The sequence below is a fragment of the Salmo salar genome, chromosome 17, assembly GCF_965601325.2.
Source record: "Salmo salar chromosome 17, fSalSal1, whole genome shotgun sequence".
Classification (NCBI taxonomy): Eukaryota; Metazoa; Chordata; class Actinopteri; order Salmoniformes; family Salmonidae; genus Salmo; species Salmo salar.
The window spans coordinates 14,477,084-14,498,552 of record NC_138307.1 but is presented as its reverse complement, the minus strand read 5'-3'; the positions used below and the strand labels follow the sequence as shown (position 1 = coordinate 14,498,552).

Sequence of the window (21,469 nt, the reverse complement as noted above, 5' to 3'; positions counted from 1 at the left end):
GGGCAGAGAATAGTAGCTCAGTCAATCAGTGGACTGCCTGGGGACAAAGGGATTGGATATGCGCAATCCCGCGGGTGCGCCGTTCCTGCTTTTTCTTCTTGAATGAATATGCTATTGTCCGGTTGGAATATTATCGCATTTTTACGTTAAAAATACCATAAAGATTGATTTTAAACAACGTTTCACATGCTTCTAAGAACGGTAATGGAACATTTTGACTTTTCGTCTCTGGTACCGCGCTCGCACGTTATGCCTTTGGATAGTGCTCTGAACGCATGAACAAAACGGAGGTATTTGGACATAAATATGAATTATTTCAAACAAAAACAACATTTCTTGTGGAAGTAGCAGTCCTGGGAGTGCATTCTGACGAAGATCAGCAAAGGTAAGAGAATATTTATAATACTAATTCTGAGTTTAGGTGACCCCGAACTTGCCGGGTGTCTGTATAGCTTGCTGTGATGGCGAGCTATGTACTCTGAATATTGAAAAATGTGCTTTCTCCCGTAAAGCTATTTTAAAATCTGACACAGCGATTGCATCCAGGGGTAGTCTATCTAATTCTTTAAAGAATTGTTATATATTTTGTCAACGTTTATGATGAGTATTTATGTAAATTGATGTGCACATTCACCAGTAGTTTTGGTGGGAATACATTTTCTGAACATCACGCGCCAATGTAAAATGCTGTTTTTGGATATAAATATGAACTTTATCGAACAAAACATACATGTATTGTGTAACATGATGTCCTAGGAGTGTCATCTGATGAAGATCATCAAAGGTTAGTGCTTCATTTAGCTGTGTTTTGGGTTTTTGTGACATATATTCTTGCTTGGAAAATGGCTGTGTGGTTATTTTTGTCTATGTACTCTCCTAACATAATCTAATGTTTTGCTTTCGCTGTAAAGCCTTTTTGAAATCGGACAATGTGGTTACATTAAGGAGAAGTGTATCTTTAAAATGGTGTAAAATAGTCGTATGTTTGAGAAATTGAAATTATTATATTTTTGCTGTTTTGTATTTCACGCCATGCTATTTCACTGGCTGTTGAATAGTGTGGGACGGTCACGTCCCACCTAGGCCAGAGAAGTTAAAGTGACTATGCATACATAATAACAGAAAGTAGCAGCAGTGTAGAAGGGGGGGGGGATGCAAATAGTCTGGGTAGCCATTTGATTAGCTGTTCAGGAGTCTTACGGTTTCAGGGTAGAAGCTGTTTAGAAGCCTCTTGGACCTAGACTTGGCGCTCCGGTACCGCTTGCCGTGCAGTAGCAGAGAGAACAGTCTATGACTAGGATGGCTGGAGTCTTCGGCAATTTTTAGGGCCTTCCTCTAACACCGCCCTGGATGGCAGGAAGCTTGTCCCTGGTGATGTACTGTGCCTTGCGGTCGGAGGCCGAGCAGTTTCCATACCAGGCAGTGACGCAACCCGTCAGGATGCTCTCGATGGTGCAGCTGTAAAACCTTTTGAGGATCTGAGGACCCATGACAAATCTTTTCAGTCTCCTGAGGGGGAATAGGTTTTGTCGTGCCCTCTTCACGACTGTCTTGGTGTGCTAGGACCATGTTAGTTTGTTGGTGATGTGGACGCCAAGTAACTTGAAGCTCTCAACCTTAGAAAATAAACTTCTAAATAAAAACAGGCTGCGTGCCTTGATTTGAGGGCAGCACAGATTAAATGTACTGTTGCGTAACAATAACATTCTGGAATGGAGTGAACATTCTACCATCAGATGCATAAAAGAAGAAGAAAATAAAACACGCTGGGGCGACCGTTAGATATTTGGAACTCACGCATGAAAGGGTTAAATGAACTACAATTCTATCAGGCAGGTTGCTTTTAAAATCCTCCAACAGCATCAACTCCAGAATATCAGCAAAGGTGTTAGCTTTGCTGGCTGAACACCAGCGATTAAATAGAGACTCTTTGTCCCTAGCAAATGCAAAAGTACAGTGAGAGGGTTTTCTGTGATTCCTGAAGTGCTGCCTATAAACTTCAGGCACCACAACATGGTTGTCTTACCTATATCGTACTGTAAACTGTCTTCCAGGGAGAGAGCGGCTGCTACTTTCTGGGCTTTCCCAGACAATTTACATTGCAACAGGAGCGGCCAAACCTCGAGTAGCCAATGCAGTGCAGCGGCCACACGTTCAAAAGCAGAGAGATAGGAATCAACTTCCGACTCCCGACTTCGAAGTGGGCTTGATGACTGGCAGGTTGTGGAGTCGCACTGGAGCCAGCATCTAGCTCCAGTTGTCGGATCCTCACCTCCTTGTCGGCTTCTATTTCCATTTTCCTAATTTCTAAATCAAACTCGAGCTGTCTAACGTGCTCTTTATCTTTTAGCTCCATTTCCAAACGGGCCAGCCTCACCTTTAGCCTAGTGGTCCCGTCTGAACGACCCGAAGCAGAAGAAAGGGTCAAATTGGGGCAATGTAAAGGGGGTACGAGCAACCCCCTTCCTCCGACTTGTAATCGGAAGGTCTACCCGTCTCCTCTCCTGAAGCCTCCCTCTGCTCATCTTCCAACGAGAAAATGTGTTTTTCCACTAAACCCTCCCTGACTAGCGCCAAAAGCTCAGCCTTTAGGGCTTTTTCAGGGATGAAGAGTCCATAATGGTCAGCTATGGCACAAAGGTCTACTTTACGCAACCCCAACAACCGATCAACAGAGGGCGCTTCAATAAAATTGGAGATGGCTGAGGCAGCCATCTCGTACACAGCAGCCTACTGAACACACGTAAACTAAACAGTCATCCAAACTCACAACCTTACCACCACGTCTCAATCACCAATCAGAGAGCTCAGAACAACGGGGTCCTGTGGATTTAATAATTCCGGATGAGCCCCCATTACGTTACGTACTCCTCTTGGAGGGGGGAACGCAACACCCTGCTACATCTCAACTCCCCGTGGAGTGAAAAAGTATGTGATCATAGGTGCGGGGAAGGACAAATGAGGCAGAGAAAAATACCATTTACAGGGAATTTATTGTTCCTTAACACGGTAATGTGGGGAAAAGTGATTGGACGGAACTAAAGCAAAGAATGTAAAAATTAAAGAGTCCCCTCTTCTACCTTACCTGCCTTCCCACTTCTTACCTAACCTTTAGCACCACCTGGCGCACTAACCAAAATACAGGGGGTGGTCCGCCTAGGTCTTACCTAGTGTGCATAGACAGATTAATACTACGGGTTAGGCATGCCCGCAGGCCTCTTGCCTAAACAGGTGCATTCCCCTTCCCCCCCTGGGAACATATGAAACAGAATAATTTACCAATAATTTAAGTGAACAATTTCACTAACCAAAAAGACACTAAGTCCTACTGGCATACACATAACTCTGAAGGAGAGGCTACAAAATAATATCAAAAACTTTCACTGACCAACAACCAACACAGGACATAAAAAGAAGCTCTCCTCCCTGACGAAGGAACACTGGAGTTTATTAAGCTGGAGAAGGAGTTGGTAATGAAGAGCCAGCTGTTTCCCCTGGCGAGAGGGAGGGGTCAGAAATCCAATCAGCAATGCAATCACTGGAGAATAAACTGGATGAGCTCCATTCAAAACCATCCTACCAACTGGATATTAAAAATGAAAGTCGTGTTTGAACGACGACGCAGATAATATACAGTTGGCTGGGTTTTCTGTGCATCGGCAGGACAGAACTGCTACGTCTGGTAAGACGAGGGGTGGTGGTGTGTGTCTATTTGGCAATAACATCTGGTGCATGATGTCTAATATTAAGGAAGTCTCGGGGTATTGCTCGTCTGAGGTAGAGTACCTCATGATAAGCTGTAGACCACACTGTCTACCAAGATAGAGTTTTCATAAAATATTTTTTCATAGCCGTCTATTTACTACCACAAACCGATGCTGGCACTAAGACTGCATTCAATGAGCTGTATAAGACCATAAATAAACAAGAAAATGCTCATCCAGAAGCTGCGCCCCTAGTGGCCGGGGACACATTTTTAATGCAGGAAAACTTAAATCTGTTTTAACTAATTTCTACCAGCATGTCATGTGCAACTAGAGGAAAAATCTCTAGACCACCTTTACTCCACCCACAGAGACCCATACAACGTTTTCCCTTGCCCTCCATTTGGCAAATCTGACCATAATTATATCCTCCTGATTCCTGCTTACAAGCAAAAACTAAAGAAGGATGTACCAGTGACTCGCTCAATACAGAAGTGGTCAGATGACGCGGATGCTACGCTACAGGACTGTTTTGATAGCACAGACTGGAATATGTTTCCGGGATTCACCCAATGGAAATTAGGAGTATACCACCTCAGTCACCGGGCTCTTCAATAAGTGCATCGATGACGTCGTCCCTACAGTGACTGTACATACATATCCCAACCAGAAGCCATGGATTACAGGCAACAGCCGCACAGAGAGGCTAGAGCTGCCGCTTTCAAGGAGCGGGACACTAATCCGGACGCTTATAAGAAATTCCGCTATGCCCTCAGACGAACCATCAAACAGGCAAAGTGTCAATACAGGACTATAACTGAATCCTACTACACCAGCTATGATGCTCGTCGGACGTGGCAGGGCTTGCAAACTATTATGAACTAAAAAAGGAAACCCAGCCGTGAGCTGCCCAGTGACACGAGCCTACCATACGGGCTAAATGCCTTTTATGCTTGTTTGAGGAAAGCAACACTGAAACATGCATGAGGGAACCAGCTGTTCCGGACGACTGTCTGATCACGCTCTCCGTAGATGATGTGAGCAAGACCTTTAAACAGGTCAACATTCACAAGGCAGCGGGGACAGACAGATTACCAGGATGTGTACTCAGAGCATGCACGGACCAACTGGCAAGTGTCTTCACTGATATTTTCAACCTCTCCCTGACCGAGTCTTTAATACCTACATGTTTCAAGCAGACCACCATAGTCCCTGTGCCCTTGAAAACAAAGGTAACCTGCCTAAATGACTACTGCCCGTAGCACTCACGTCGGTAGCCATGAAGTGCTTTGAAAGGCTGGTCATGGCTCACATCAACACCATCATCCCGTAAACCCTAGACCCATTCCAATTCACACACCGCCCTAATAGATCCACAGATGACGCAATCTCAATCGCACTCTACACTGCCCTTTCCCACCTGGACAGAAGGAACACCTATGTAAGAATGATGTTCATTGACTACAGCTCAGCGTTCAACACCATAGTGCCCTCAAAGCTCATCACTAAGCTAAGGACCCTGGGACTAAACACCTACCTCTGCAATTGGATCATGGACTTCCTGATGGGGGTAAGGGTAGTCAACAACACATCTGCCACTCTGATCCTCAACACGGGGGCCCCTCAGGGGTGTGTGCTTAGTCCCCTCCTGTACTCCCCATTCACCCACTACTGGCCAAGCACGACTCCAACACCATCATTAAGTTTGCTGACAACACAACGGTGGTAGGCCTGATCACCGACAACGATGAGACAGCCTATAGGGAGGAGGTCAGGGACCTGGCAGTGTGGTGCCAAGACAACAACCTCTCCCTCAATGTGAGCAAGAGAGTTGAGATTATCGTGGACTATGGGAAAAGGAGGGCCAAACGCCCCCATTCACATCGACGGGTAGTGGAGCAGGTCGAGAGTTTCAAGTTTCTTGGTGTCAACATCACCAACAAACTAATCAGGGTTCAAACACACCAAGAATGTCATGAAGAAGGCCTTTTCCCCGTCAGAAAACTGAATGGATTTGGCATGTGTCCCTAGATCCTCAAAAAGTTCTACAGCTGCACCATCAAGAGAATCCTGACCGGTTGCATCATTGCCTGGTATAGCAACTGCTCGACATCTGACCGTAAGGCGCTACAGAGGGTAGTGCATAAAGCCCAGTACATCACTGGGGCCTACATGTACAAATTATCTCGAATAACCTGTACCCCGTACATTGACTCGGTACTGGTACCCCCCTGTATTTAGCCTCATTATTGTTATTTTATTGTGTTACTTTTTTTTTTTACATTTGTTTACTGTAGTTTATTTAGTAAATATTTTCTTAACTCTATTTCTTGAACTGCATTGTTAGTTAGGGCTCGGCATCCTGCTAGTGGGACATCTTCCAGTGAAACTGGAGGACGCACAATTCAAATAAATAATCATAAAAATTATGGATATTAAACATTTAGGTACATACAAGTGTCTTTTATCAGTTGAAAGCTTAAATTATTGTTCATCTAACTGCGCTGTCCGATTTACAGTAGCCATTACAGCAAAAGCATGCCATGCGATTGTCTGAGGATGATGCCCCACATCAAAATAATTTTCCACCGGCACAGGTTTCATAAATTCACAAATAGCGATTAAATATTCACTTACTTTTTGAAAATCTTCCTCTGATTTGTCATCCAAAGGGTCCCAGCTATACATGTAGTGTCGTTTTGTTAGATAAAATCCTTCTTTATATCCCAAAAAGTCAGTTGAGTTGGCGCCATCGATTTGAGTAATCCACTCGTTCAACATTCAGAGAAAGGAATCTGAAGTCATAATATGTTTCTATTTACTCCTCAGTTACCCTAAAATGTCATCAAACTATAATATTTCTTACGGAAAGAAGTATGTTCAATACACGAATTTCCAAGACTGTGTTCCTGTACTAAAACTGATCTTTCTTATTTGTTTTTGAAGTTACAAGCCTGAAACCTTGAACATAGACTGCTGACACCCTGTGGAAGCCATAGGAATTGCATCATGGGAGCTAGAATGCAGTATGCCCCTATACTTTCCATTGTGAGAGCATGGGCTCTCAAAAAAAAAAAAATCTGGTTGGTTTTTCTTTGGATTTTCTCCTACCATATCTATTGTATTATATTATCTTACATTATTTTAACATTTCTACAAACTTCAAAGTATTTTCTTTCCAATGGTACCAATTATATGCATATCCTGTTATCGGGGCCTGAGGAATAGGCAGTTTACTTTGGGCACGTCACACGTCAGGCGGAAATTTAGAAAAAGGGGCCTAGCCCTAAGAAGATTAAAGGCTTGTAAGTAAGCATTGGACGGTAAGGTCTACACCTGTTGTATTCGGGGCATGTGAGAAATATGATTTGATTTGATATAGCCAGATAGCTAGCTATGTTTTTAAGAGAGAGCATTTCAATTGGCATCTCTCTCCCCTGTTTAGTCACAGGTGGGCTTATGAGTTGTGTTCCACTTTTACTGGGGATAGCTTTATTTGTGACCTATGTACAAATTAGAATTGTGCAATAGCAGAGCATAAGAGAGTTGCCACATCAGTGTTTCACTGAATGAATTAGTTAAGTTATAGTTATTGTTATTAAATGTTATATTCCAATGTTATTACTCATATTCCATTCCAATATTATATTCCAATTATTTATTATTTGTGAATTAAAAACAACTATTGAAAACCTTTTGCTCCTGAATGTCATTTTAAAAACGGTTGTGATTTAAAATCTTGTATTATTCAATGAATATGTAGAGTAATTGTACATAATGGATTGTATGGAAAAGGAACAACAGAGAAAATTAACATGCAGGTGAATTAAAAAGTGGAACTTTACATCAAATCTCCTCATAGTGCGGATATTAATGGTGACATGCAATGTCGTGTGAATGTTGCTTTTTTGAATCAGCAATTAGACATTGTTCTGAGGGGGGGCTAGTTACCCCCTAGTACCCTAACGTCCATAAACTCCATCATCTAATAGCGTGCATTTGCAGTGCAAACCCGCAGATCATGAGTGGGTGGGAGCTGCGATATTAATCCGCTGATCCCTGTGCCATTGAAAAACCAATACCGGTAATCTCCCTAAATAGATCCATTATGAACTCATAAAGCAATATGGAAAAAATCTGAATTATTTGTCGTTGCCTTCTAGCTGCATTTTATGTATGCCGTTTGTTGTATGCATCGACCTAAAATGAGTGGTTCTCAGAAACCACCTCCAGAATTAAAAGACGTCCCGCCCCCTTTCCTGCTCATGTAACGTGCAAACCCACTGTCACTCACTTTGGTTGCCTAGTACCCTCCTGGCATCATACTAGAGTGTGCCATGCCCACGGTTTTCAACAGAAACGCAACGATCTGCTAATAAATGGAACTGCTAGTTGCTAGCGAGGCCATCAATACGCATTTTGTTTTCTGTTTATTTAACTAGCGGCTGTGTTTTCATGCGATAACTGCGCCAAAAATGATGCGAGATTCAATCGAATGCTGCACTGCTAGCTAGTCAGCCAAATCTGACTGGGGAATGGTCATTTCTCAGTTTGCCAGCATCACAGCTCTGACACATCACGAAGCCGTTCAGCTAGCGAGACATAACGCTGGAACCTAGCTAGCGTTTAGTTGGATAGAAAAAGAGGACGAGCATTTGCTGGGAAGTGGTGACTGTGCCATTTCAAGACTGGCCATATGGATGCGTTGCCTTTGTGTGCATTTTACTGACAATTGTGGCTTGGCTCTAGCTAGGGGGCGGGGGGCGCTGAGAAGGCGGACAGTTGGCTACGTTAGCTAACTAGCTTGTTGGATGTCGCGACAGTGCAGTTAGCCCCGCTCGTTGTGTCAGGCCGAGGACCAGGGGACGCACGAACCCAAGTCAGTGAACACAGGGTATCGCAATCGAGGCAGGTAATAGGGATAGTTAGCTAGCCAGGTAGCTAGCTAGTTGTCCAACTAGCTAGCTAACGTGAGAAATTTAAACAAGGCTTGAGGCGCGCATCAACGGAGAGAGGCCCTCAACACACCCCCTCGCACCGACACTGCCCCCTCTTCGCCGATCCTCCCGTGATTTGCTGAGATCTGTACACGGGTGAAGTCGGGCAGTTCTCGGTTGGGGACAACTTGACAGCGAGGCCCCTAGCTCCCCTCCCCCATTCCCATCCAAGACCCCCCAGTCCACCTCCTCGCCAGACATTAGAAGCGAGGATCGTGATATTAGATACCTAGCTAAAGTTAACCCAACCAGCTAGTCCATTCTAACCAGCGGGCTGCCAAAACCAGGAGGGATGACTTTGGAGTCGATGATGGCTTGCTGCCTGAGCGAAGAGGCGAAGGAATCGAAACGAATCAATGCGGAGATAGACAAACAACTCCGGCGAGACAAGCGGGACTCGAGGAGAGAACTGAAATTGCTCCTTCTCGGTAACGCAAACTGTCATCCATATTTTGGGGTTTCTTTGAACCATAGGTAGCTAGTTGCCGTTTTGTGAAATATCAATTTAGCTAACTAGATAGGTTAGCTAGTTTCAGGCCTCCATTTTTCCCCCAAGTGAGCTAGCTAGGTATCTAATGTTAGCTAACCAGTCAATATGTATTAGTTAGTTCACGTTAGCTAGCTAGATTTGTGTTTGGTTAGCAAACGAGTTTGTTAGCTAGTCAGATGGGTAGGTAGCTAACTACCTTCTGTTGCTAGCTAAAGCACCAAGCCACTTGGCCAACATCTTGTCACTTTAGCTGTTGGTGCTACTAGTGCTTGCTAACCAACTAGCTACCTAACGTTGGCATCTGGTTATTTGCTGTCATTGCATGCTTGCTAGCTAACTGTGTATCTTGCTTACCATCAACTCACCCCTGGTTTAACTAGTCAATTAGCCTATATACGTTTAGTTAGCTAGCTGAGTGTTAGGCTTCAATTTCATTCCTAGAACGGGGGAATGGTTCATAATCAAATCAAGTGGTTATGCTAACTATGTATTTATTATTAGATGAGTAACGTTAGTGTCACCATGTTGTTATATCTGCTGACTAGTTCTGAATCCAAGTTTTACTACCACTAATACTATTACTACAAGCACTGGAGAGGTCCATTTCAGAAGGAATCTGATGGTGAAAATAATTGAAGCATATATGGTCATGTTAATGGTACTGTATTGCAGAAAACAGATCTCTCCCGTCTATTTTTATGTTAACCCCAGCCCCAATGAATGATCCATTGGAAGGTGATAGATTGTAACAGTTGCACTACTAAATAAAGAATACAGGTGAGCTGAAAGGATGACTAGGGGATCACACATTGCACAACCTGGCAGATACAATTCCTATAGCTTGACCTAGGCTCTATATGGGAAAGAGTTCTGGTGTGCTCTCTGAATTAAATGTATGTATGAAACATTGGGTGCAGCTTCTCAACATCCGTCAGAAGCATGTAGATACTTGTGTGTGTCTGTATATGTGTGTCTGTGCTTTTACAGACCCCCACGATGGAGAGCATGGAGGCAAAATCAGGAGAAACTCTTTTAAATCTCCTGGCAGTAGAAGTTGTCCTTAGACACAGGTCTCTAGGATCAGTTTGGCGTTCCTAAATCCTAACCTTAGCCACAGGAGAAAAATAACTGGCCTTAGATTGCCAGTGTCTGCCAGTCTTTTAGACATAAAAAAATGGATTTGTCTTTCTATTGGACAAGTTCATTTCGGGCAGCTCTGTTTCAGAAACGTTTGTTCCCGTTTCACACTTAGAAAACATATCCCAGGTTGTCTGACACGTGTGATTGCCCCTCTCTCCAGTCGTTTCCCTGTGGACCCTGGCTCAGTTCTGAGAAGTAGGCCAAACCAAACCACACAGAGAGAGACACTATTCTATTGTAGGCTATTTAGTATTTTTTTTCTCTATTTTATCACATTCTATCCTACTGTATTGTATTCTTGACTTGAACCTGTGGGGAGCATATTAGGCCTAGGTCATGGAGAAAAAAATTATATATTTCACACGAAACAAAAAATATTAACACATGTATAGTGTTGGTTTCATGAGCTGAAATAAAATATTCCCGAAATGTTTCATACGCACGAAAAGCTTATTTCTCTCATTCTGTGCACAAATTTGTTTACATCTGTTAGTGACTATTTCTCCTTTTGCCAAGATAATCCATCCACCTGACAGGTGTGGTATATCAAGAAGCTAATTAAACAGCATGATCATTACACAGGTGCACCTTGTGCTGGGGGCAATAAAAGGCCACAGATGTCTCAAGTTTTGAGGGAGTGTGCAGTTGGCATGCTGACTAAAGGAATGTCCACCAGAGCTATTGCCAGAGAATTTAATGTTCATTTCTATACCATAAGCAATGTCGTTTTGGAGAATTTGGCCTTACATCCAACCGGCCTTACAACTGCCAGCCGAGGACCTCCACATCCGGCTTCTTCAGCCACCTGGACAGCTGATGAAACTGGGTTTGCACAACCAAAGAATTTCTGCACAAGCTGTCAGAAACCATCTCAAGGAAGCTCATCTGGGTTCTCGTCGTCCTCACCAGGGTCGTGACCTAACTGCTGTTCGGCATCGTAACTGACTTCAGTGGGCAAATGCTCACCTTTAATGGCCACTGATACGCTGGAGAAGTGTGCTCTTCATGGATGATTCCCGTTTTCAACTGTACCGGGCAGATGTCAGACGTTGTGATCAGAGTGCTCCATGGTAGCAGTGGGGTTATGGTATAGGCAGGCATAAGCTATGGACAACGAACACAATTGCATTTAAGAGATGGCAATTTGATTGCACAGAGATACCATGATGAGATCCTGAGGCCCATTGTCATGCCATTCATCCACCGCTATCACCTCATGTTTCAGCATGATAATGCACGGCCCAATGTTTCAAGGATCTATGCACAATTCATGGAAACTGAAACTGTCCCAGTTCTTCCATGGCCTGCATACTCACCAGACATGTCACCCGTTGAGCATGTTTGGGATGCTCTGGATCGCCGTGTACAACAGCGTGTTCCAGTTCCCACCAATATCCAACAACTTCACACAGCCATTGTAGAGGCCACAACCAACAGCCTGATCAACTCTATGTGAAGGAGATGTCACTCTGCATGAGGCAAATGGTGCTGAAACCAGATACTGATTGGTTTTCTGACCCCTCCCCTACTTTATTTTTTATTTTTAAGGTATCTGTGACCAACAGATGCATATCTGTATTCACAGTCATGTGAATTCCGTAGATTAGGGCATCATTCATTTATTTCCATTGATTGATTTCCTTTGAACAGTAACTCAGTAAAATCTTTGAAATTCTTGCATGTTGCATTTTATATTTTTGTGTGTGTGTGCGCACACAAACACACACACACACACTATCTGTATCCAGTAGGCTCAGTTAGATTACTGTTCCCCACTTCCATTTCTCAATTCTACTGCTTCAGAGTGGAGCACAGAGATGATGGATGTGTGGGTTGGGACTGCTCACTTCATCATCAATATATCTCTGTTTATACCTACTGACTATTCCTACTCTTGTGCTGTGTGAGTCTAGGACCAGGGCTGGAACTAAAGCCAGTACTAGTTCTGCAGGATCAGCTACCCCTGATCAGTGGAGAAGTCTACTTCCTGTATCAGATTTTAGTCAGTCAGTGGGTCTTCTTTGAGAGGCAGTGTGTGCCTGTGCCTCTGTGTGACCAGTCATGCTGTACACAGACTATTCTAAGTGAGTTAAGGCTGTGTATTTGTGTGTCTGAGCAGGGATAAGGAGGTGTAAAGAAGGATTAGTCCAGGTCTATAATAGGCTTTGTTAAACATGGCTAAAGCTTAGACTGATGTGTCACTGACTCCTATTAGTCACACGCCTCACCAGGGCTATGCGTGGTTTTCCAGGTCAATGACCTTGTTTTTAAATGCTCCATGGTTCTACACTCTCCTGTTCAATACATGATGTTACAATTACCACAGTCCCAGGATGTTGCATTTATCAGGAGTTGATTGTACATGCAAATACTATGGTTTCCTATGGCTCGGTTGGTTGAAGTGCTTGTATGACCAAAGTTGAGTTTTGATGCCTGAAGATGGGACAGGCCATGGAGACCTCACTCACTCTCTACCGCCCCCCCTCCCCCCATCTCCCCTGTAACATGTGCTGCTGAGGGCCATATCAGGCCATGGGACCAGCCATGCTCCACAGCTCTGGTGGCGTTTTCCTCTACTTGGTCAAAACACAGAGAGGGCTCTAGGCTGGCTCGGCTGGTGGCTGCTGTAGCTTGACTAGGGACTGGCTGGCTTGGGCTGCTATTGCCGGGCTTGGGGCTGTGCTGGCTGGCTGGGATGGGGGCTGCTGTAGCTTTACTTGGGGCTGACAGGATTGGGGGCTGCTGTAGCTTGACTTGAGGCTGACTGGATTGGGGGCTGCTGTAGCTTGACTTGGGGCTGACTGGATTGGGGGCTGCTGTAGCTTGACTTGGGGCTGACTGGATTGGGGGCGGCTGTAGCTTGACTTGGAGCTGACTGGATTGGGGGCGGCTGTAGCTTGACTTGAGGCTGACTGGATTGGGGGCGGCTGTAGCTTGACTTGAGGCTGACTGGATTGGGGGCTGCTGTAGCTTGACTTGGGTCTGTGTTGACTGGCTGGGATGGGGGCTGCTGCAGCTTGACTGGGGGCTGGCTGGGGGCTGCTGTTGCTTGACTTGGGACTGGCTGGCTGGGATGGGGGCTGCTGCAGCTTGACTGGGGGCTGGCTGGGGGCTGCTGCAGCTTGACTGGGGGCTGGCTGGGGGCTGCTGCAGCTTGACTTGGGACTGGCTGGCTGGGATGGGGGCTGCTGCAGCTTGACTGGGGACTGCTGTTGCTTGACTTGGGACTGGCTGGCTGGGATGGGGGCTGCTGCAGCTTGTCTTGGGACTGGCTGTCTTGGCTGGGCTGGGGGCAGCTGTTGCCTGAATTGGGGCTGTATTGGCTGGGCTGGGGGGCTGCTGCAGCATGACTTGGAGCTGTGTATCTGTGACCTGGGTGTTGGCTAAATGAACTGCTGCCTACTCAGTCACTTTCTTGCCCTGCTGCTTCGCTCCAAATGGGAGGGGTTTCCATGTCGGGCTAGCAGGGCTCAGACTCTCCCAATGGGGAAGAAACTAGCTCAGATGAAGTTTGATTTGGGTGGTCACTCACTAGCCAGGCTGAGGGGTTTAGTTCTTAACCCTGGTGACGGTCAGAGCAGAAATAGCCTGGAGGAGAGAAGACTCAGGTGTTCGCTCATTATTTTGGTCATATAAGGGAATGTTGTCATGCTTCTTGAGCTAGATTTGACAGCCGTGTGTGTGTGTGTGTGTGTGTGTGTGTGTGTGTGTGTGTGTGTGTGTGTTTTAAATCCCTCCATGCCAAGGGTCAGGTTTAGTAATAATGATCTGACTTTCATTACATAAATACTATTACAAAAAAACTTGCATAATTCTATATTCCATTTTTTCTACCTCCTAGGCCATCAAAACGGTGTTCAGGTTCACCAAACTTTTTCTATGATTCTGACCCAGTGTGACTGACTGACTGGCTGGCTGGTTCACAGTCCGACAAACACACACACTCAGAAGTCAGCCTATAAATACTTTCCCAGGTGCTCACCTTGTTAATGAAGAGCATTTTAATTCGAGTGTGTGTCCCACAGCCGCCAATCCTCATGGAACACCACGCACACCACAGCCCAAACGGGGTCAAGCCTTTCTCTCTGGAGATTTAAAGGGGGGTTATGAGGCAGAGTTCTAGACTAACTTTTATTTTGGTGGCACTGGTGCTCTCAACTTTTTCAGTTGATGGCACCAGCACGTGATTTGGTCGTCCCGGTTTTTCACCACTGCTCAGCGATAATGACCTGACCTGTGTCTCGTAATGTGCCTGCATTCCATACAGAACCTAATAATGACTTTTATATTCGCATGCCCTTGCAGAGCTTAACATTCAGGTACATTTGCCACTGGCACACCAGGCCAGTGCCAACTGGAAGCTACTGGCCCGAATGAAAAGAATACTGACCAGGGACAGCGGATGATACACGCGTCATTTAAATGTTATCTGAGCAAGTAGCCTATAGTCTATAATGACCTACCCTCCATACACAAAGAAATGACATTTTAACTTGACAATGTCATTTATATTGATTGTTTGTAGGAAAACAAAGATTTTATTTTATCTCAAAAAGGTGTTAAAGATTTTTGAAGTCACTTTGTAGGGTTCTATAAAATCAGTTTATCTTTTGGTAAATTCACTTCCCGCGGTTTTATTTTTCCAGGCTTCTGAGTTATCCTATTTAGTTTTTTCAGGTTTTCTCTTAATCACCTTTTTATAGAAAAGAACATTCCATTTCTGTATTTAAGTCCACAACAATGCTTAAACCACATCAGGAGAACAAAAACAACATTGGAGCATGTAGTTGCCCTTTAATTTGTGTAAACTAGCAAGAGACCATTGTTTGGCTAGTTGTGTTTTTACTGTAGGCTACAATGTCACTGTAGGCTGGCTACATGTCATGGCAGTTTGCTAAACAAATGTCCTGCGATTGGTACAAATCATCATGATATCATTCTGCCAGGTAGGCCTACTTTGCAGTCATTTAATTGGGAAGGTTTTTTGGGGAATGCCTTTAGAAATGTTCATTCAGCCTCCCAAGTGGCACAGCGGTCTAAGGCACTGCAGCGCAGTATTGCGAAGGCACTGCAGCGCAGTGTTACGAAGGCACTGCAGCGCAGTGTTGCGAAGGCACTGCAGCGCAGTGTTGCGAAGGCACTGCAGCCTGGAGTTCGATCCCAGGCTGTCACAACCGGCCGTGACTGGGAGTCCCATAGGACGGTGCACAATTGCCCAGCATCATCCGGGTTAGGGGAGGGTTTGGGCGTGGTGCTTTGCTTGGCTCATCGTGCTCTAGCGACTCCTTGTGGCCGGCCAGGCGCCTGCAGGCTGACTTCGGTTGTCAGTTGAACGGTGTTTCCTCCGACACATTGCTGCTGGCTTCAGGGTTAAGCGAACAGGTGTTAAGAAGCGCAGTTTGGTGGGTCATGTTTCGGAAGAAGCATGACTCGACCTTCGCCTCTCTCTCGACCCCGTTGGGGAGTTTCAGCAATGAGACAAAATCGTAATCACAAAAATTGGGGAGAAAATTACAACAAAGTTAATTCAAACAGTGCATGATGACTGAATTGCGCATCGCAAAGATTCAACCAAGACTTCGGACCAACATTTTTGAATACCTGATTTAGTTACCCATTGCTGTTTTGAAAAGCTAATTGTGAACCAAAGACTAACGTGACCAGCTACAGTTTTTTTCACTTGCACCCTAGCGACCAATAAAAAAATTGGCGTATTGCCAAGTCAAATTGTTGCAAATGCAAGTGTTTTTTTGTTGTTGTTGCAGTTTTGCGCCTTGTGAGGGTAGAGAGGAAAATTGTCACATTTACTACCCCCTTGTCAGTCCCAAGAGGCCAAGGTTCCATTCTAGAAGCACGGTTTCGACTGCTCCTACACTTTTGCTTTGGTACTACAGTTTAACTGACACCCAGCCCAGAAAGATAATTGCCACATAGAGAAGTCAGATTAGAAAATTCCTAATAAGCAGCTCTCGAATTTACCGGCGGCATCGACGGCCATGGCCGTAATGCCCCCTAAAATAATCCATGCCTTGCAGCCCAAGTGGTCATTGTGCCCTTGCGCTGAATACAATAATTATTCTTCTCTTCTCCCAGCTGCCAATCACCATGCTCCGAAGCACCTCTCGCTCACATGTCTTTCTCAGATAATTAAATTCTTATTAACCAATGCCTGTCACGTGACTGGGTCCTTCTCACTGGCATCGCAGCTCCGAAGTAGGCTACAAGTGAAGACGGACTCATCAGGGATTGCAACCGCGGGCCATTCTTATCCGAATTCCGATGTGCATATAACCTGTTATCAGCAGTCTGCTTTACCACAATGCAAATGTCTACCTCTGGATTTGCAAACACACTTATATATATATATATATATATATATACACACACACACACACACACACACACACACACACACACACACACACACACACACACACACACATACGTAAATCACTCGGTAGGGCCCTATAAAAACGGAATCCAGACATAGAAACGGAATGAAAAAACAAACCAATTTTAGTTTAAATTATTCCGAGGCGCATCAACAAGATGAGTATGCCTAATGAACAGCAAAAGCACTAGCTTATGTCAATCTACTATGTCCCATAGTCCAAAAGTTGAGACATTCTATTGTGCAGGAAATAAATATCCCAAACACTCTGGGACAGTTGTGAGATGCGACGGAACCCAAATTAATACATAATTTTTTTTTTTTTAAAGCAATTAGGCTGATGCAACAGATCAGAAAGTTAAGCTGAAAATGTTGATAAAGTATTAGGCTATTTCTTCACATTTATAAGGCACGGCAATGCGCGCACGGCAGTAGGCTATAAGCATGAATGTTCCAAAATGCAATTAGCAGCAAAAGTGCGCCACACACGCGAGTGGTTTCATATGACAGAGATGAAAATACCCTTCAGAAATGTATACCTCCATTACACCTACATCGTCATTGTGCAAAATGGTACGCATCATCTTGATGTGTGCAACAAAAGTTCAACATTCACCTTCTGCTACCATTTCTGTCAGGCCATCAACGCATACAGTTTGATGCCTACGTTCGATAAATCCAACCTATGAACCAAGGAGAACGCACTGCAACGCAACGCTGCATGACAAACGCAGCGTTCCATTGGAAATGAATGGACTTCTGGTGTACCAAAATGCAATGATACTGTCGGTGTGATCGAGGCGTTAGAAAGAGGGAAGACCTAAAGATGCATGGGTTGTTAATGACTAGGATTGTGTCTTTGGCTGCTGGACAACAAAAGAAAGTTGAGAACATGAGACACTGGTTTCAATGGCATATGAGGAAGTGTTTATAAAATAATCCCCTTAACATTCCTATGGTCAGAACATGGTAAGACATGCCTCATAAAATGATAAACTTCCAGGTTTTAACCAATTTACATTTATGGTTAAGTAGTTTCAAAATGTTGACTGCCTCCATTCAGATTGCAAGGTGGGTGATGTTCAAGTGCATAACAGGCACTGGCCTTTCTTTCCTATCGGAACGAACAGTCCCTCAAGTATGTGGACAGAATCAAGCCTTTAGATAGTAGTAATAATGATCCTACTTTATATTTATCAAACATGACTGGTGTTTAGCCTATATATATATGTAATTAAAAGTCTAATTTAAAGTTTGGCTACATTTTCAGGCGCCTCCCTCATGTCAGTATCGGTCTGGACATGATATGCTCTTGCCAATACGCATAGGCTATCACCTGCACTTCGACATGTAGGCAAATTATTTCCAAACATTTACATAAATTCTGTTACGAAAAACATGTGTTTCAGTTTTCAAATCGATTTAAATGGACTATTTTGGACCTAGCAGATGGCCTTGGTGCCCTGGCAGGTGGCCTTGGTGCCCTGGCAGGTGGCCTTGGTGCCCTGGCAGGTGGCCTTGGTGCCCTGGCAGGTGGCCTTGGTGCCCTGGCAGGTGGCCTTGGTGCCCTGGCAGGTGGCCTTGGTGCCCTGGCAGGTGGCCTTGGTTCCCTGGCAGGTGGCCTTGGTGCCCTGGCAGGTGGCCTTGGTGCCCTGGCAGGTGGCCCTTGCCCCCTAAGAAATTCCAGGCCTGCTAATAAGACCCTTTAGTCATGACATTTGTGCCAAATGTCAAATAATTTAGTCAAATAATTGTAGCAGAGGCCGAAAATTAAAAAATAAATAAACATAACTTAATTTGTCACTCACAACCAAAGATATTACAATTTTTCTATTCATCCAATGTCTGCCATATTTTTGGATAAGGTGTTGTTGTGGCTGCCCCCGCTGCTCCCTGTGCGCACTGAGTGGTAGTGAACATGTGATGCTGGTCTGTATAAACCGTAGTGAGTGGTAGTGAACATGTGATGCTGGTCTGTATAAACCGTAGTGAGTGGTAGTGAACATGTGATGCTGGTCTGTATAAACCGTAGTGAGTGGTAGTGAACATGTGATGCTGGTCTGTATAAACCGTAGTGAGTGGTAGTGAACATGTGATGCTGGTCTGTATAAACCGTAGTGAACATGTGATGCTGGTCTGTATAAACCGTAGTGAATGGTAGTGAACATGTCATGCTGGTCTGTATAAACCGTAGTGAACATGTGATGCTGGTCTGTATAAACCGTAGTGAACATGTGATGCTGGTCTGTATAAACCGTAGTGAGTGGTAGTGAACATGTGATGCTGGTCTGTATAAACCGTAGTGAACATGTGATGCTGGTCTGTATAAACCGTAGTGAACATGTGATGCTGGTCTGTATAAACCGTAGTGAACAGGTGATGCTGGTCTGTATAAACCGTAGTGAACATGTGATGCTGGTCTGTATAAACCGTAGTGAACATGTGATGCTGGTCTGTATAAACCGTAGTGAACATGTGATGCTGGTCTGTATAAACCGTAGTGAACATGTGATGCTGGTCTGTATAAACTGTAGTGAACATGTGATGCTGGTCTGTATAAACCGTAGTGAACATGTGATGCTGGTCTGTATAAACCGTAGTGAACATGTGATGCTGGTCTGTATAAACCGTAGTGAACATGTGATGCTGGTCTGTATAAACCGTAGTGAACATGTGATGCTGGTCTGTATAAACCGTAGTGAACATGTGATGCTGGTCTGTATAAACCGTAGTGAACATGTGATGCTGGTCTGTATAAACCGTAGTGAACATGTGATGCTGGTCTGTATAAACCGTAGTGAACATGTGATGCTGGTCTGTATAAACCGGGTGCAACTCAGATATAGACGGTCCATGAATTGGGTAACGTGAGTAGATTACCTTGAAAACAACAGGGTGGACAACTTGGACGCAGTCTCCAGTTCTTATACCCCAGTGGTCAGACCCCGACGTCGATTTCCCCCTCTCTGTATCCCTATTTCTCTGTAACCCCCCTCTCATCACTCCTTTTTTCTCTCTTTATATCCCTCCCTTCCCCCTGTTGATGTCAGAATGGAACTGATACACTGGTACATACGTTTGTTCCCCCTTCTTACCCTAAGCTTGGGGATAAGGGTGTGTGTGTGTGTGTGTGTGTGTGTTTTTAGGTAGGCCAACTAAGGGAAGTGGAGCGTCACAGCGTAGGTAACATTGACTGGCCTGGGGTGCTGACTACAGGATCTCTATAACCTCAGTTGGTAGACAGCTGGTGTGTGTTGTATGCCTTAGGGCTGCCTTGGCTGCTACTTGTGTGGTGTGTGTGTGTGTGTGTGTGTGTGTGTGTGTCTCCTAAATGCTGCCAGAGAGATACGAATACTTTGGGTTGCCCAGCAGGCATGCTCCTGTCTCTTCGCTCCAAATGTGTCTGTGTTAACTATGATTAGCTGAATAGTTGTTTATTTCTTCTCCTTTCTAAAGTAGTACACACACACCCACAACAGGTTCAGGGTACAACAAAAACATCATGGGGGAAAACAAATCAAAAAATTCGTAGTAGTTGTGTTTTTTGTTATGTGTGAGGCATTGTAGACGAAGCTTGGGCAGCATCGACACGGTCTATGATCACGTTCCCATCCCACAGTGAGGAAGTCCAGAAATGAACTACACAGATAATCAACCACAGTTCACCACTGGTTAACCTCACCTAACCTGTTATCAGCAGTCTGCTGTACCACAATGCAAATGTCTACCTCTGGATTTGCAAACACACTTATATATACACTGCTCAAATAAAATAACACATCCTAGATCTGAATTAATAATCTTATTAAATACTTTTTTCTTTACATAGTTGAATGTGCTGACAACAAAAATAATCAATGGAAATCCAGTTTATCAACCCATGGAGGTCTGGATTTGGAGTCACACTCAAAATTAAAGTGGAAAACCACACTACAGGCGGATCCAACTTTGATGTAATGTCCTTAAAACAAGTCAAAATGAGGCTCAGTAGTGTGTGTGTGGCCTCCACGTGCCTGTATGACCTCCCTACAACGCCTGGGCATGCTCCTGATGAGGTGGCGGATGGTCTCCTGAGGGATCTCCTCCCAGACCTGGACTAAAGCATCCGCCAACTCCTGGACAGTCTGTGGCGTTGGTGGATGGAGCGAGACATGATGTCCCAAATGTGCTCAATTGGATTCAGGTCTGGGGAACGGGCGGGCCAGTCCATAGCATCAATGCCTTCCTCTTGCAGGAACTGCTGACACACTCCAGCCACATGAGGTCTAGCATTGTCTTGCATTAGGAGGAACCCAGGGCCAACCGCACCAGCATATGGTCTCACAAGGGGTCTGAGGATCTCATCTCGGTACCTAATGGCAGTCAGGCTACCTCTGGTGAGCACATGGAGGGCTGTGCGGCACAACAAAGAAATGCCACCCCACACCATGACTGACCCACCGCCAAACCGGTCATGCTGGAGGATGTTGCAGGCAGCCGAACGTTCTCCACGGCGTCTCCAGACTCTGTCACGTCTGTCACATGTGCTCAGTATGAACCTGCTTCCATCTGTGAAGAGCACAGGGCGCCAGTGGCGAATTTGCCAATCTTGGTGTTCTCTGACAAATGCCAAACATCCTGCACGGTGTTGGGCAGTAAGCACAACCCCCACCTGTGGACGTTGGGTCCTCATACCACCCTCATGGAGTCTGTTTCTGACCGTTTGAGCAGACACATGCACATTTGTGGCCTGCTGGAGGTCATTTTG

General features: G+C 44.9%; 1 protein-coding gene across 2 annotated transcripts in view; it reads left to right on the top strand.

Moving 5' to 3' along the window:
* Window positions 1-8,013: 8,013 nt before the first annotated feature.
* The window catches only part of LOC106575390 (guanine nucleotide-binding protein subunit alpha-11), a 39,883-nt gene continuing 26,427 nt past the window's right edge, over window positions 8,014-21,469 (top strand). For both annotated transcript variants that reach the window (XM_014151895.3, XM_014151896.3), the window contains exon 1: window positions 8,014-9,129. In XM_014151895.3, the coding sequence (XP_014007370.1) occupies window positions 8,994-9,129 (136 nt within the window). In that variant the 5' untranslated portion in view covers window positions 8,014-8,993. The remainder of the gene's footprint in view (window positions 9,130-21,469) is intronic.